At 40.7% G+C, this 16436-nt stretch overlaps 1 protein-coding gene across 1 annotated transcript in view; it reads left to right on the top strand.

The window, feature by feature from the left end:
- HMCN1 (hemicentin 1) overlaps nucleotides 1-15321 on the top strand; it is a gene marked incomplete at its 3' end in the record, with an annotated part of 469132 nt that extends 453811 nt beyond the window's left edge. Inside the window, exons 105-107 of the mRNA XM_080699395.1 lie at nucleotides 2889-3008; nucleotides 12862-12988; nucleotides 14955-15321. Of these exons, the coding sequence (XP_080555521.1) occupies nucleotides 2889-3008; nucleotides 12862-12988; nucleotides 14955-15321 (614 nt within the window). The remainder of the gene's footprint in view (nucleotides 1-2888; nucleotides 3009-12861; nucleotides 12989-14954) is intronic.
- Between the last annotated feature and the right edge of the window lie 1115 nt (nucleotides 15322-16436).

Genomic DNA, 16436 nt, shown 5'->3' with positions numbered 1-16436 from the left:
TAGATAGATAGATAGATAGATGATACATACATACATACATTGATTGTGGGGAGAAAGTTACTGGGGATTGAACCCAGAGAAATTCTACCCCTGAGCTATGCCTATGGCGCTTTTTATGTTTTATTTTATTTTTTATTTTTTATTTTGTGTGTGTGTGGTACTGGGGTTCCTGGAAACCCTTCTATCTCCGGGCTTCACTCCCAGACCTATTTTATATATTTTTTTATTTGGAAACAGGGTCCTCCTGCACGATCCTCCTGTCTCCGCCTCCCAAGCACGGGGATTACAAGCGTGTATCACCACGCCCGGCTTATGTTTTATTTTAAGAGAGGGTCTCACTAAGTTTTTGAAGGTCTTGCTAAGTTACTGAGGCTGGCCTCAAACCTGAGATCCTCCTGGTTTAGCTTCCCACGTACGGGGATTACAGATGTGTGCCACCACGCCAGGTTGAGTGTTGGCAATTTTAACCTGACTGTTCGTTAATTATATTTTCTTACTGTTCTGTCAGTGATGGGACTGACACCTGGCGTCTTGTCTCTCACAAGCTCATTCTCACAGGAGGAATTCCCTGACCTATCACCCTACCAGGCTCAGCCTTCATTTCAGATACACTCTTTTCTTCTGTTGTACCTTTAGTCTCCTACCTGAAAATCTTTGTTTATGCTAGGACAAATTAACTAAGTCACCCCCTACACTGTGCATCATCTAGCTAATTTCCCCTTACACATCTGAAGAAGGCATAAGTCATTTTAAGAAAGTTTCCCAGCCAGGCATGGTGGCACATGCTGGTAATCCCAGCATTCAGGAGACGGAGACTGGAGGATCATGGTTCCTTACCAGACTCAGCAACTTGGTGAGGCCCTTCGCAACTCAATGAGACCCTGTTTCAAAAAATAAAAAGACAAATAAATAGGGTTGGGGGTGTAGCTCAAAGGTACAGTGCCCCTGGGTTCCATCCCCATACCACCAAAATAAAATAAAATAAAATTTAAAAACTATAAAAGAGAGCTGATTCCAAATCATCGCAGGAAAAAATGAACATTTCATTGCTTCTGAAGGCAGAAATTATGTTCAAGTACACTTTAAAATTCACCAGGTGCTGTGTGCATGCATAGATATTTCTGTTGCTCTGAACTATATTATGATGTGAGACTACAATGTACCAATAAAAGTGTGTATGTATAATATATGTTATACTTTTATACTATGCTTTGCACACATACTATTATACTTTATACATATAATCTGGAGAAAATTTATATGTTGAGAGTTTCCATGTTAACTACTTGGAGTATAATGTAATTTAAAGTTATCATTTTAGGCCAAAGCAGATTTTAACAGGAAAGAGCAAAAATGGCTAACATAAATTACTGAATGAATGTTTTGGCAAACTAAAAATGATGCAAAACGTTGACAAATATACAAAGAATACTTAGCATTGGTGGATCTTGAATCATTGTGATTATGTCCGCAGCATGTACAACATAGGCATAGCATGTACAACATAGGCATAGCATGTACAACACAGGCATAGCATGTACAACATAGGCATAGCATGTACAACACAGGCATAGCATGTACAACACAGGCTTAGCATGTACAACATAGCAAGATCATCTTGCTCTAAGCTGCCTCAGTCTTCCCCTCGTCTTCTCTGCAGCTCTGTCCTCCAGCACACCTCTTCCCTCTTCGTGTCCTCTTTAGCCTTCTGCCAGTTAGAGCTTGCTCAGGGACCATGAGAAAATTTAAATATTAGTCAAAGCAAAACATACCAGGACAGGACATCTAAGACCTCCCAAACCACATCCCTTTCAAGTATCCCTTTCAAAACCACATCCCTGAAAGCAAATATCAACTAATTTTGAATTATCATCTATTCTCACTTTTATTGCCATTTTCTTGGTTATGTTTAGTAATGGGAGATCGACCCTTTTACTTTATGAACTGACTTCCCTTATCTTACCTCATACAAACCTTCCAAGTAGGGCAGATGGCCTCAATGTCTCCTGTTGGCAAAAGAATCCATTGAGATCTTGAGAAGTTAAATGCCTGGCAAACACAGGACGACTATCTCTGTGTTGTTCCCATCAGCACTTTACGATTATATGAGAAGTTTGATGTATATTCCTATCACAAAAACAAGAACATCTCCAATCAGTGATATCTGTGTATGGCAGAGCTATGCATGGTGTTAGAAGGGAAAGGATGCAGAGCGAAAACGAGGCAGCTAAAGTTTAAATGAAATAAAAACAAACAGGCACGGTGGTGCACGCCTGCGATCCCAGTACTTAGGAGGCTGAGACAGGAGAATTGCAGGTTCGGGGACAGCCTCAGCAACTGAGTGAGATTCTCAGTAGCCTCAGCTGTCCTGTTTCAAAAATAAAATAAGATAAAATAAAATGGGCTGGTGACGTAGCTCAGATGTAAAATGCCCCCAAAACCAAATTTTGCCTATAAAATTTTATTTTAATTTTCCATATAATCTCAAGATAAAGTCTCCCTTTCAGGCGAATTCTATCATTCTGCCAAGAACTTCATTCTTTAGTGTTTTAGGACCTTTTACAAATATATCACCACGGCTGAACATTCCAGTCTAACTTATTTTCCTAGTAACAAAATGGCCCATTTAGGGCCTCAGCTTATATATGTTTATAAAGATGATGAAGAGATATCCATATTTTACAATAAAGCACCATGTATAGTGTATCCTATTTAACATTTTTACAGAACGCATATTGATAGAAAACAGCCCTAAGCATTTTTAAACACAAGTACAAAATCACCAAGAAGTTTTTCTGTTGAATATTACCAACTTGTCTCTAGTGTGTCCTGCAACAGCTTCGGCCTCTGTTTTGTCTGATCGCACACTCTGCTCTTTTTCTGAACAGATATCGATGAATGTCAGAATAGAGATGTTTGCCAGCATGAGTGTAAAAATACCATCGGAAGCTACCAGTGCATCTGCCCGCCTGGGTACCAGCTCATGCTCAACGGGAAGACCTGCCAAGGTGAGAAGATGCTGGCTGCCTAGTGCTGACGGACCAAAACCAACATGGGAGGATGGGAGGGGCCTTGTGGATCATTATTCCCCCAGTGGTGTCCACTTCTTTCCTTATTTCCCATTCTCTTTGGTCAGACTTGTGTCTCAACATTGTTCTTTCAAGGGAGAGAAACAATAAGAAACAGCTCAAGCTGAGCGTGGTGGTGCACACTTGTGATCCCAGTACTTGGGAGGCCGAGACAGCAGTATCACAGGTTTGAAGCCAACCTCAGCTACTTAGACTCTCAGCAACCTGTTTCAAAAATTTAAATGCCCTGTTTCAAAAGTTTAAAAAAAAATTAAATTAAAAAAAGGGGGTGTAGCTCAGAGGTAGAATGCCCCTGAGTTCAAAACCTAGTATCACACAAGAGGGAGGAAGGGAGGGAGGGAGATAGGGAGGGAGGCAGGGAGGGAGGGAGGCAGGGAAGGAAGGAAGGAAGGAAGGAAGGAAGGAAGGAAGGAAGGAAGGAAGGAAGGAAGGAAAAAGAGTTGAGAAACATTTTTATACACTTTTATCTGGAGAAATAAGAATGCCCAAACCAGTTCATATTATATATTATGTGATACACACACAGTGAAATTCTACTCAGCAATAAAGAACAAAATTATGTCATTTTCAGGAAAATGGAGGGACCTGGAGAGCATGATGTTAGGTGAGATTAGCCAGCCATGGAAAGTGAAGGATTAGATGTTTTCTCATATGTGGAGACTAGGGAGTCGTTGCTATATAAGAGGGACTTTAGATAATAGGGAAGAAACTCAAGTGGCGCCAGGCAGATGTTCTGGGGGAGGGAGGTGGGGGAGAGGGAGAATTAATGAAGGAATCCCTTCCATTGACATTGTATACATATGTGAGGATGCCAGTGCCAATCTCAGTATCTTGTATGAGGAAGGGGGGAGTAGGAGGAGTGGAAGAGCCAGAGGGAAGCCCACCCAGTGCTGCATGTACCTCCCTGTCATGCTGAACTGCGTTATGATCTGAGACTATAATGGACCAATAAAAGTATTTTTAAAACTTAATGGGAATAGTCCTCTTTAAACATTTTTTCACAATTTTTCTAAGATGGAAGGAAAAATGAGAAAAGGACTTCATAAATTTACTACAGCATGAGGTATTATTTTACATTTTTCTTTCTTTTTTGATACTGGGGATTGAACCTAGAGGTATTCTACCTCCAAGCTATACTCCTAGCCCCCCCCCTTTTTTTTTGGTGGTGGTGTTACTGGGATGGAACCCAGGGACATTCTACCTCCGAGCTATACCCCCAGCCCTATTTTTTTATTTTTTATTGTGAAATATAGTCTGAGTGAGTTGCAATGAGCCTAAGTAGCTGAGGCTGTCCTCAAACCGGGGTTCTCCTGTCTCAGCCTCCCAAATGCTGGAATTACAAGTGTGCGCCACCACCTCTGGCCATTTTTCTCTTTCATTAAATTTATTTTTTAATAAGTATTTAAGGTGCTCACAGCATCTTAGGAGAGACAATGGATCACTCTAGACCTGTAAGATCTGAGGTCGAGGCTTAGCACTGGTCTCTAGGACATTAAGGATAACTTTGAGAACTAGTACTACTTTCTGCACAATGGGTACAAATGATTGCCCTTCATATGTCTATACCTGTTGACGTAAGTGAGATAGCAGTTGCTCTGGATAATGGTCAGAAATGTTATTTTAGGACATCTTCCATAAACTGTTCTTTGTAAGCTTGATTCCTTTTTGGTTACTGTTCTTTTTAAATTTTTAATAAAGATTTCAGTACTAAAGCCTGGTGTGGTGGTGCACGCTTGTAATCCCAGCATTTGGGAGGCTGAGACAGGAGGACTGCAGATCGCAGTCAGCCTCAGCTACTTAGTGAGGCCCCTTGCAACTCAGTGAGACCTGTTTAAAAATAAAATATTAGGGCTGGGGGTGGAGTTCCAAAGTAGAATGGCCCTGAGTTTCATCCCAAGTACTGAAAAAAAAAAATAGTGCTAGGGATTGAGCCCAGAGGCATTTTACCTCTGAGCTATGTCCCCTGTCCACATTTTGGTTTTTATTTTGAAACAAGATCTCACTAAGTTGCCGAGGGGTCTCATTGATTTGCTGAGAGTGGATGTGAATCTGCAATCCTCAGGGACGGACAGGTGGGGGCAAAAGTTTTCATCAAGTTTAGGTTCCTCTGCAGCCCATGTGATTCAGCTGTGACTCTCAAGGAGCGTGAGTGTGTGGGGCGAGAGGGGAGCTACTCATGGTACCTCAGTCATTTCATTGCCCATCCCGGTTTTGGCTCTGAGAATACATTTTCCATGAGCATTCCTAGCAAGTTTTTGTGAATCCCAGAGAGAGAAAATTCAATCCCAACCCAATTGCTGCTCATATTGTTTGAAGATTTTTATTTACTATATTTTCAAAAAGGATATAGTTTGTACATAACAGAAATTAATGAAATTCAAAAGATTAAGACTTTATAAAGTCGTACTAGTTCTCGGAGTTATCCTTAATGTCCTAGAGACCAGTGCTAAGCCTCGACCTCAGATCTTACAGGTCTAGAGTGGTCCATTGTCTCTCCTAAGATGCTGTGAGCACCAGGGGCATTGTGCTGTGGCAGCAGCAGCCTAGAGCACTGATTAGTCTAAGTTTTGGACCCGCCTCAGTTCTTCTACCTAGAGATATCTGAGAAGGAGCGCAGATGCTCAGCATAACCCCTACCCTCCCTCGCCATGGCCCAGGCACCGAGGAAGAGAACAGGGCAGAAACTGTTGGGTATTTGGAATAACCAACCCAACCACAAACCCCCTGAGCCAGATCTTAAAGGGTTATATTGTGTTCTCATTAAAGAGATTTTTTTCTTCGCTTCTAAATTCTGCCAGTTTATTTTTTAATGACCCTTGTCACTCCTGTAGCTCAAAACGTTTTTAGCTTTTATTTGTGCCACAGAGTGGAAAATACCGTGAGCAAATCAGAAACAGGCGTCACTTGACATGTTTGCAGTTTAAATGGGTTACATATTTTTTGTGGTTTTGAAAAGGCACGCGAGCCCACAGTGACACCCGTTGGAAGAAATCTTTTTAAAGATGAACTCAGGGTCTTTTTCTAGCTTTAGAAAGTGTTTGAGGCATTTATGAGGAGCAAAAGACCGCTTTTCATTCACGTAGGTTGTGGGTTTTGTTGTTGTTTTTTAAAGCTTGGTATGTTAGTGATAGAAATGTCAATAAAAAGGAAGGGGAGGATTTAAGTGAACTCAGCATGGAATGAGGACAGGGATTGATTCTTGTCAAAAGTGGAAGTTACTGTACTGTGAAACGAAACACAAAATACAAAAGCGTGGCCAATCAGGATCTGCCTAAGGATCAGTGAGGAGAAATTTGAAGAGAACAAGGCTGAGAGTCTGTACAACTAATCGAATTCTGAACATTTAGAAACCTTATGTTGGCATTGCACTAGAAACCAGTGTTCTCGTCCATCCTTATTTTTTAAAAAACCTAATTTACCAAGGATGTGGATGTTTACTTGGTAAACCGTGTGTTTACCAAGAATGTGAATTACTTCTACTTTCTTTGAGACAGATCTTTCAAGCATGTTTATCCTAAATGATTTTCTTTTAAATATCCAGAAGCACGTGGTTAAATGTGTTTGTGTATTCTCAAGCTACTTAACATAAAATTATTTCCGCTCGTTTTAGGATTCTTTTCTCATAGCACTATTATACATTTGATTTCTGTTATAATATTCTTGGAAGTGTGTGTGTGTGTGTGTGTGTGTGTGACTAAGAATTGAAACCAGGAACTCTACCCCCAAGATACACCCCTAGCCCTACCCCCAAGATACACCCCTAGCCCTATTTTAATTTTTATTTCAAAACAGGGTCTTGCTAAGTTACTGAGGCCTTGCTGAGTTGCTGAGGCTGCTATGAACCTCCCATCCTCCTGTCTCAACCTCCCAAGTACTCTAGAATGACAGGTATGCACCACCATGCTTGGTTTATTCTTGTAATTTTTAGTAAAAACCAGATATCACCTCACTGTTTATTAATAGAATATAAGAACATGATTTCTGAGGATTTTTTCCGTCATTTTTGTTTTGTTTTGTTGTCTTCTTTTTGTAAGAACAGAAAGTAGGGTACTTAATCCTGAAGTAATCCTAAACGTCTGAAGGGTACTTAATCCTGAAGAGGCAGTAATAGACCAAAGACAGAGGGCCAGCTGCCTGGAAGCACAGTCCTTATGTAAGCTTTTTGTATGAAAGCTAATATGTGAAACATATATGGAAAAAAGACAAACACCTTGCATGTTAGGTTCTGATATTTATTTATTTATTTATTTATTTATTTATTTAGACACTAGGGATTGAACCCATGGGCATTCTATCCCTGGGCTGTACCCCCAGCTCTTTTTATATTTTATGTTGAAACAGAGTCTTGTTAAGTTGTCAAAGCTGGTCTTGAACCTGTGATCTTCCTGTCTCAGCATCCCAAGACTAGGATTACAGGTATGCACCACTACACCCTGCTCTGATATTTCCTTATAGTTGCATACTCAGCCAGTGAGAATCCTTGATAAGCAAAGGGTTCTTATTATGCAAATGGATGTGTCTCCAGACCGCCATTATCGCAGGTCCCTGCTGTCCACTGGCCTCCATGTTTCTGCATGAGTTCACTGCAAAAGTTAGAAATAAAATGAAATTTTGAGGATGAGTGTGAAGGGAATTTTTTTTTATTGAGGGAAAGGAAGATAATTGGATTTCCTTCACATGTCCCTGGGTGACATTTTGATTCATTCTGATACAATCTTAATTTGCCAAGGAGATGCAACATTCTTGACAAATAAAATCGTAATTAGAAATTGGTTCACCAAGGTGCGCGGGATACCTATGAAATGGTAGATTGAGCTCCCGGCCCATGCCCTCATTCCAGCATGTTCACGCTTCTGGTTTTGAAACTTCTGGGGTCTGGGTTTTGCAGGCCAGCGCTGGGTATTTCCTAGCCGGACATGGTGGTGCATGCTTGTAATCCCAGTACTTGGGAGGCTGAGCCAGGAGGATCACACAAATTCAAAGCCAGCCTCAGCTACTTAGGCTCTCAGAAACTTAATTGTTAGTGACTTCCGGGAAGATGGCGACCGAGAAAAGCGGGGCTTAAGAGCCCCGCTAACAACAAATCTCCATTACCACAAAATCAGCGCCTTTCAAAGCCAGAAAACAACATCACCAGAGAAACAAAAAAAATCACCAGGCTCCAGAGAGAAAGCGGACTGAGAACAGAGCCACAGAGGAGATCCTCACGCCCAAGGATGCGGCTTCATGCCCGAGGACGCGGCAGCAGCGCCATACTGCTGGCAGCACCAGCGAATTCACGGGACGGCCACAGCAAGCCGAGGGGAGACGCTGCGGAACAGCCAGGCGGGATTTCTTGGCGCAGAGGGCATCTAAAGCTCCCAGTGGCTGAGCTCAGCACACGCTGCAGGGATTCAGAGTGGAAATCAAAACCAAGAAAAAAAAAACGCCAGCCCCATAGCCGAGGGCGTAGCAGCGGCGCCATATTGCCACCGGCGGCAACAGCACCGAATTCACCGAATTCAGTACAGCTACATCTGCGTACTCAAGAACAGTGAGTCAAATTGTGGGCCACAGCGGAGAAATCCCAGTACTGTACTCACTGGGACTTGACCCAGTGGGAGAGGGGTGGTGGCAGTGATATCACACCATAGGAGAACGTGCAACCTGGCACCCCCCACAGTCTAAAGCAGCCTCTATCGACTCTTTGGGTCGGAGACTCTGTGATACAACCCAGTAAAGGAGTAGTGGGGTCTGAGATACTACTGACTCGAGATCCAGAACACCTTAAGTGAAGTCATAGTGACCCAAGGGAAGAACCCAGAGAAGGCACAAACTTCCGAAATCATGGGAAAGAGGAATAATACTGGAGCAATGAATGCTCACAACCCCACAACATCAGAACCCGATAAAACAGAAAATCAGAGATTTCTAGAAGATCAAATCAGGAAAATAACTGTAGAAATAATAGTGGTGCTTCGAAAAGAACTCAGAGAGAGCCAAAAAAAGATAAAGGATGCAATTAATGAAGTAAAGGCCTCAATTCAAAGCACAAACAACTGATTAGAACACATGGAGAACAGAATCTCGCTCTTAGAAGATGATCATTCCAAAAATGAATGCATAGTTTCTAATCTAGGAAAAAATATCCGACAGCAGGAATCTGATCTTGAAGAAATATGGGTCCATTTTAAGAGAGCTAACCTAAGAATAATTGGAATAGAGGAGGGAAAAGAAAGTGAAACCAAAGGGATCAACAATCTCTTCAAGGAAGTAATAGCAGAAAATTTTCCAGACATAGAGCAAGAGGTCGATACGCAGGTCCAGGAAACATATAGAACTCCCTTTAGACAGGATCGGAGAAGAGGTTCCCCATGCCACATAATTGTCAAAATGACCAATGTGGAAGCCAAGCAGAGAATCTTAAAGGCAACAAAAACAAAGGGCCAAGTGACATTCAGAGGCAAACCAATTAGAATCACTCCAGACTTCCCAAACCAAGTCATGAGAGCCAGAAGGGCTTGGAGTAACATATTCCCAATTTTGAAAGAAAACAACTTCCAGCCAAAAATTTCCTACCCAGCAAAACTTTCTATCAAATTAGATGGAGAAATAAGAAGCTTCCATGACAAACAGAAACTGAAGGAATTTATGTCTTCAAAACCAGCACTAGAGAAAATACTCAAAGAGATTAACTATAAAGAAGAAATAGGTAACACACATCAGAACTAGAGAAACAAGATTTTCCATCCAACAGACAACTAAGATTGGTTATCTGTGGAGATTCATTACTTATGTTAGTCTTTTACCTATCTGTAAAGGGTATTGTTTGCCTTTATTGTTGTTAATTTTTAGGATTTCTAGTTGGAATATTAATATACCTTCAGATATAGCATTTAGAAATATTTTATCCCATTCTATTAGTAACTGTTAACTCTGTTTACATTGTCTTTGGATATACAATATGTTTTCTATTTTTTAGGGAGTTTGTATACTCTTCTGTTGCCTGTGCCATTGAAATCATAACCAAGAAATCAATGCCAATTTCAATGTTGTGAGGTTTTATGACCCAGATTTTCTCCTAAAAGTTTATAGTCTTAAGATTTATATTTAGGTCTTTTATCTATTTTGAGTTAATATTTGTATATGGGATTAGGTAAGGGTCCAATTTTATTCTTTTCCATGTAATTATTATTTTTCAACAATATTTAGTTAAAAGATTATTATTCCCACCACCAAATGTTCGTGGAAACCTTGTCAAAAATAACTTGACAATATAGGGAAGAATTTAGCTCTAGGCCTTTATTTAACTCCAATGGTTTATATATCTGCCTTTAGAATAGTACTACACTGTTTCAATTATTGTAGCTTTATATGGTTTGAAATCAGAAAATATACATCTTCTAGCTTTGTTCTTTTTCAAGATCGTTGTGGGTACCTAGAATCCATATTCCATATTAGGATAGATTTTTTTTCTAAAAATAAATATATAAATATATGATAGTTTCACCTAAAAAATAGAAAAAATAGATTCTCTGGTAAGAAAGAAAGCAAAAAGAAATATTGAAATGTTATCTTTAAGTCATCAAAAGCTTGGTATCAGACAAATGAAACTGTTATGTGAGATTATCATTTTTAATTTTTGATAAATTGTTATAATACTAGATGTCAACTACTAAGCCAAGCATGGGAGGGAGGGATAGGGAGAGAATGGGGTGGGGATCGGGTGGGGGCTGACTGGGCAATGTGTGCATGTATGTCTACAAAAGTATGTATCCCACTATGATGTATGAATACAGTGCACCAATTAAAAATAAAAATTAAAAAAATAAAAATAAAAATAAAAGAAATTGGTTCACCAAGAAAATGGGCAAGAAGACTGAACCAAAATAAAAACTCATTCCACATTGTGCTTCATTTCCTGTCAGGAAAACTAGTCCTAATTAAAATTCATAACAGAGCAGACATTATGTCACCATTTCAGCACATTCGAGTATCTAAAAAGTCAAGCAAGTAGCCAGGCGTGGTGGCACACACCTGTAATCCCAGTACTTGGGAAGCTGAAACAGGAGGATCACGGGTTCTCAGCCAGCCTCAGCAGTTTAATCAGTCCAGCAGCAGCTTGGTGAGACCCTTTTTCAAAATAAAAGATGAAATGGTGCTAAGGGTATAACTCAGAGTAGAATGGCCCTGGGTTCAATCTCTTTTACCACACACACACACAAAAAAAATATTAACTTCTATGGATATCTCTCTATCTTGCTTGTACATATGCATAGGTGAACAAATATCATTATAGATCCCAAATTAAGAATTATGGCTCATAAACACACATTTTCAAAAGCTCAAAAATATATCTTTTTTTTCTCTTAACATTTCCTTCTTCTGGAGATTTTAGTGGTTTTCTGCTTAATGACTTGTTGTAGAAAATAACAAAAAGGCTGGCCATGGTAGTGCATGCCTGTAATCCCAGTACTTTGGAGGTTGAGACAGGAAGGTAGCAGGTTTGTGGCCACCCTCATAAACTTAGTGAGGCCCTCTGCAACTTGGTGAGACCCTGTTTCCAAATATAAAAAAAGGACTGGGGGTGGAGCTCAGAGGCAGAATGCCCCTGGATTCAATCCCAGTACCACACGCACACACAAAAAGTATTTTTCTCGGCGTATTTCCCCATGTCTCTCTCCACTGCCATACGAATGAAGTGGGCCTCAGCATGGCCAGGTGCAGCTGGACTCTGCTCCATTGAATGCAGTCCCTGGCTCATTCATTCCATCCTGTTCATTATTGATTTTTTGCCTGTCTCCTCAACTACCTATACAGTGTCCTTTGAATTGATTACTTGACTCTTTCATGTCTACACGCAACCACTTGAATTTATAAAACAAAAAACCAAGGAAGAATTGCTTAAATTTTAAAGAGATCCTTCACTTTAAAACAAAATGTAAGTATTCTTTAAATTTTTAGTATGTTTGAGCTGGGCGTGGTGGCACACGCTTGTAATCCCAGCATTCAGGAAGCTGAGACTGAAGGATCGCGGTTCTTGGACAGCCTCAGCTACTTGGTAAAGCCCTTCGCAACTCAACGAGACCCTGTTTCAAAAAAAATAAAAAGACTAAAATCTAGGGCTGTGGGTGTAGCTCAGAAGTAGAATGACCCCGGGTTCCATCCCTAGTATCACAAAAAAAAAAAAAAAGAGTATGTTCATAGTGCATTCAAAGTATTACTTGCTGTACAAAACTCCAGGGCACTTCGTTTTCCAATTACAAAATACACCAGAGAGTTCTTCAAAGGAGAGTTTCTACTTCTAGAGCTCCTCTTTCTGGAAGTCTTTTCAATATGCTAAAGACACATAACCTCAGAGCATTCTGGGAAATAAATTCACCAGAAATCATGATCCCCCCCTTTTGTGGTTGAAGCTAAGTTAGGTAGACTGAGTTGAATCCCAAGGACAAGCCAGGGCCTCTATATTCCAGTTGAATATCCCTAAAACCTGTGTGTGTGTGTGTGTGTGTGTGTGTGTGTGTGTGTGTGTGTGTGTGTTACTGGGGATACTTGGGACTGAAACTCAGGTCTACACTCCCTATTCCTTGTTAAATATTTTACTTAGAAACAGAGTCTCACTAGGTTTCTGAGATTCTTGCTAAGTTGCTGAGGCTGGGCTTGAACCTGTGGTCCTCCTGTCTCAGCCTCCCAAGTACTGGGATCACAAGCGTGGGCCACCAGGCCTGGCTTATTGTGTTCTTTCTCGGCCCCCACTGCTGATGCCACCATGTGTTCCCTGTGTCCTTTCCAGATGTGGACGAGTGCCTGGAGCAAAATGTGCGCTGTGGGCCCAACCGCATGTGCTTCAACATGAGAGGAAGCTACCAGTGCATTGACACGCCCTGCCCGCCCGACTACCAACGCCATCCTGTGTCAGGGTATGTCTTCCCTTCTCGACCCCAACATCCCTCTGATGAAAACCCCCCATCTTGACCAACACAAGCCCTGTCTAGGTCTAGGTCTGGGTCAAGTTTAATTCACAGGAAGTCAATAGCCCCACGGGGAGGTGGGGTGACAGGGTGTTCCTTCTTCAGTGAATGGGCAATAAATGAGGTCACCATGCAGCAGCTGCTGCAATCTACTTGCGGCTGCCAGGGTTTCCCAGAACCCCGTCCCCAGCAGGAAATCACCATGTCACTGACAGCCAGAAGTCTTCCTCAGCTACAAGCACTTGATGGAGTGACAGAGTCCCCCACTTTCTTTGAAATTTTCCAGTTTCTACTAGTGCTGCCTCCAGCTGATAAGTATATACTCTCAACATGTAGAACCCCCCAAGAAGTATCCTGCTGGTGTTAGGATGAGTCAACACCCCATCAGAGAATGGATGAGTCAACAGTCTGCCTTGGGTCCCCTTGCCTTGCCTACATTTCCTGCTGTCTGAAATGGCCTTTTCTGGCTTCTAAACAGACTGTTCTTATATTTGCTCTCTCCTCTTTCAAAAAAGTTGTACCCTGTCTGGGTACCAAGGTGACAGGATGCTCAAAAGCAAGTGATAATGTTCATCCTGGAAATTCCCTGCAAAGAAAGTGTTGCTAAGACTCAGTCCTCATGGGAGGCCACACTTTGTTTTCCTCTTGGTCATGTCTACCAAGTTACTGTACCATGGTCCAAAATAGATGTCCCAGAATCCACCACAAACATTGTGTGTAATTGGTCTTACAAGAACAGGGGGGAAAAAAGGGAAAATTTAAAATTATAGACTTATGAAATGTCTAAGCAGACTATGAGTAAACAATCTATAGCTTCATGTAATGGTCCTTTTTATCCCCTGATTACTGGCAAACTTTGAAAGTTAGTATGACTCAAAAAGCAGTATGGGCTCTGGAAAAAGAAAATAGAGCTTTTGCCAGATATGGTGGCATACACCCATAATTCCAGTACTTGGGAGGCTGACACAGGAGGATCACAAGTTTGAAGCCAGCCTCAACAACCTAGCAAGATCCTATTTCAAAACAAAAGGTTAGCTGGGCATGGTGGCACACGATTGTAATCCCTGTACCTGGGAGGCTGAGACAAGAGAATCACAGGTTCCTGGCCAGCCTCAGCTACTTAGTGAGGTACTTCGCAACATAGTGAGACCCCATTTCAAAATAAAGAATAAAGAAATAGGGCTTAGGGTGTAGGTCAGTGGTAGAATTGCCCCTGGGTTCAATCCTAGTACCAAAAAAGAGTTAAAAAGGGCTGGAGGTTTAGCTCAGAGGTAGAATGCCCTTGGGAACAATCTCCACTACCACAAAGAAGAAAAAAAAAAAAAGATAATATGGAAGATAATTATAACAGGCTGTCCCCCATCCCCAGAATTCTAATTGAATTTGTATTATTTTTAGAAAAATAAGCCAAATATCAATATATTTTATTTTAGCTTTCAAACAGCATTAGGATAGATGTTATGATTTTAAAAGCCATGTTTGTTTCCAATAGACGTACAGATGCTTTTATTTCCAGACTTTTCATTTTAAAGAAATTTCTCTTGGGGCCAGCGGGTATCTCAGTGATAGAGCAAGTACTTAGGGTACCTGAGCCCTGGATCACTCACTCCCCAGCGGCCCACTCTACCCCCAGGAAGCGCATGTATTCTTACGGTATTCGTGCTTTCTTCAAGAGCTCAACACTTCTAAGAGTGCAGGGAGATGGATACTTGATTCTGGAACAGCATATTTTCTTCTCCCTTTGGCATCTTGTTTGCGTTAGTGACCTGGAACATGGGGTGAGCCTTACTCCTCTTACAGTCACTGTTCCCCGCACTGAATGCCGAATGTTGGGTTGTAATCACCTGCACCCTCCCTCCTCCTGCTCCCAAGCCAGATAAACTATGTTCTCCTCCTGTTGTTTGCCATTCCTTAGGTTCTGCCTCAAGAACTGTCCACCCAATGATCTGGAATGTGCCTTGAGCACATATGCCTTGGAATATAAACTTGTCTCCCTCCCATTTGGAATAGCTGCCAATCAAGATCTCATCCGGCTGGTGGCATACACGCAGGAGGGAGTAATGCATCCCAGGACAACTTTCCTCATGGTGGATGAGGAACAAACAGTTCCCTTCGCCTTAAGGGATGAAAATCTGAAGGGAGTGGTGTACACTACACGGCCGTTACGAGAGCCGGAGACCTATCGCATGAAGGTCCGAGCCTTATCCTACAGCGCCAACGGGACCATTGACTATCAGACCACATTCATTGTTTATATAGCCGTATCTGCGTATCCATACTAAGAAGCTCTGCAAAGTTCCTTCCACGTATTTAAACCGCATTAATAATGGCAATCAAGTCCCCCTCCAGGTTGCTATCTCTTGAACAGTTGCTATCTCGGCAACTTGAAAATGGTGCTATACTGTGTGCCTTCCTTGGTACTGCTGGTGTATTTTTATAATCCCACCATGGTCATATCTTCTAGTAAGATCTAGAAGAGTCCTTTATTGTTTTCTTTATTTATTACACTGGAGCAGTTACTTCCCAAAGCTTATTCTGAATATCTAACAGACCAAATCAGTGATGCCTGATAGTAGCTAACATCATTTTCCTGCAAAAGAAGGCAAAAACAGCAAATTCAAGGGCAAGTAGGTTTTTGAGCATTTGGTTATTTTTAGATTAATAAAATTAGTTATGTGTTTTGATAAAATAATGGGTTTTTTTAAGTATGGATACTTTATTATAGGACATACAACACCTGTTTTCATCTTAAGAAAAATAAGAAGCACCACATTTTGGAAATACCGTACAAATACTAGAAGGTTTCTTTGATCTCAAATGGTGCTTATCTTAATGGAACATCTAAAACAAAATATAATTTTTAGTTATTTGTCAAATCATCTGAACCACTAACATAATAGGAAAAAACTACTTTGTCTTCAGACAGTTGTCCATGGCATGGATATTGTTCTAACATTTTCATATAACCTTCCATTTAGTTAGCTCCATGACATTTACATTTTTTTAAAATTTTTCTGTCAAGGAAAACAGTTCTGAAAAATGCCAATAAGGCAGGTTTGTTGTTTTTAAATCTCATATGTTCAAATTAACATGATAAACGTCAATACACTGTACATGGTGGTAACAGACTCTGTAAGCAATGACCAAGATGTATTCTATTTTTATGACGTGTATATATATTACCTTCGTGTGTATTTTCTATATAATATCTTGATGGACTCTTTTATAAAGTTATTTTATAAAAAATCCAATGTTACAGTAAAATCAGCCTAAATAAAATTTTCACATCCATTTTCTTAACTTTTTTAAGAACCTAAAATGTGTTTTCTTCTAGCTTGTAATAGTAAAAGTTTAGAATCATACATATAAGTATATACATTCTCACAATGGCCCTTAA

This window comes from Muscardinus avellanarius (assembly GCF_963383645.1).
Source record: "Muscardinus avellanarius genome assembly, chromosome: 7".
NCBI classification, from domain to species: domain Eukaryota; kingdom Metazoa; phylum Chordata; class Mammalia; order Rodentia; family Gliridae; genus Muscardinus; species Muscardinus avellanarius.
Note: the sequence above shows the minus strand (reverse complement) of the source record. Positions and strands in the feature narration are given on the sequence as shown.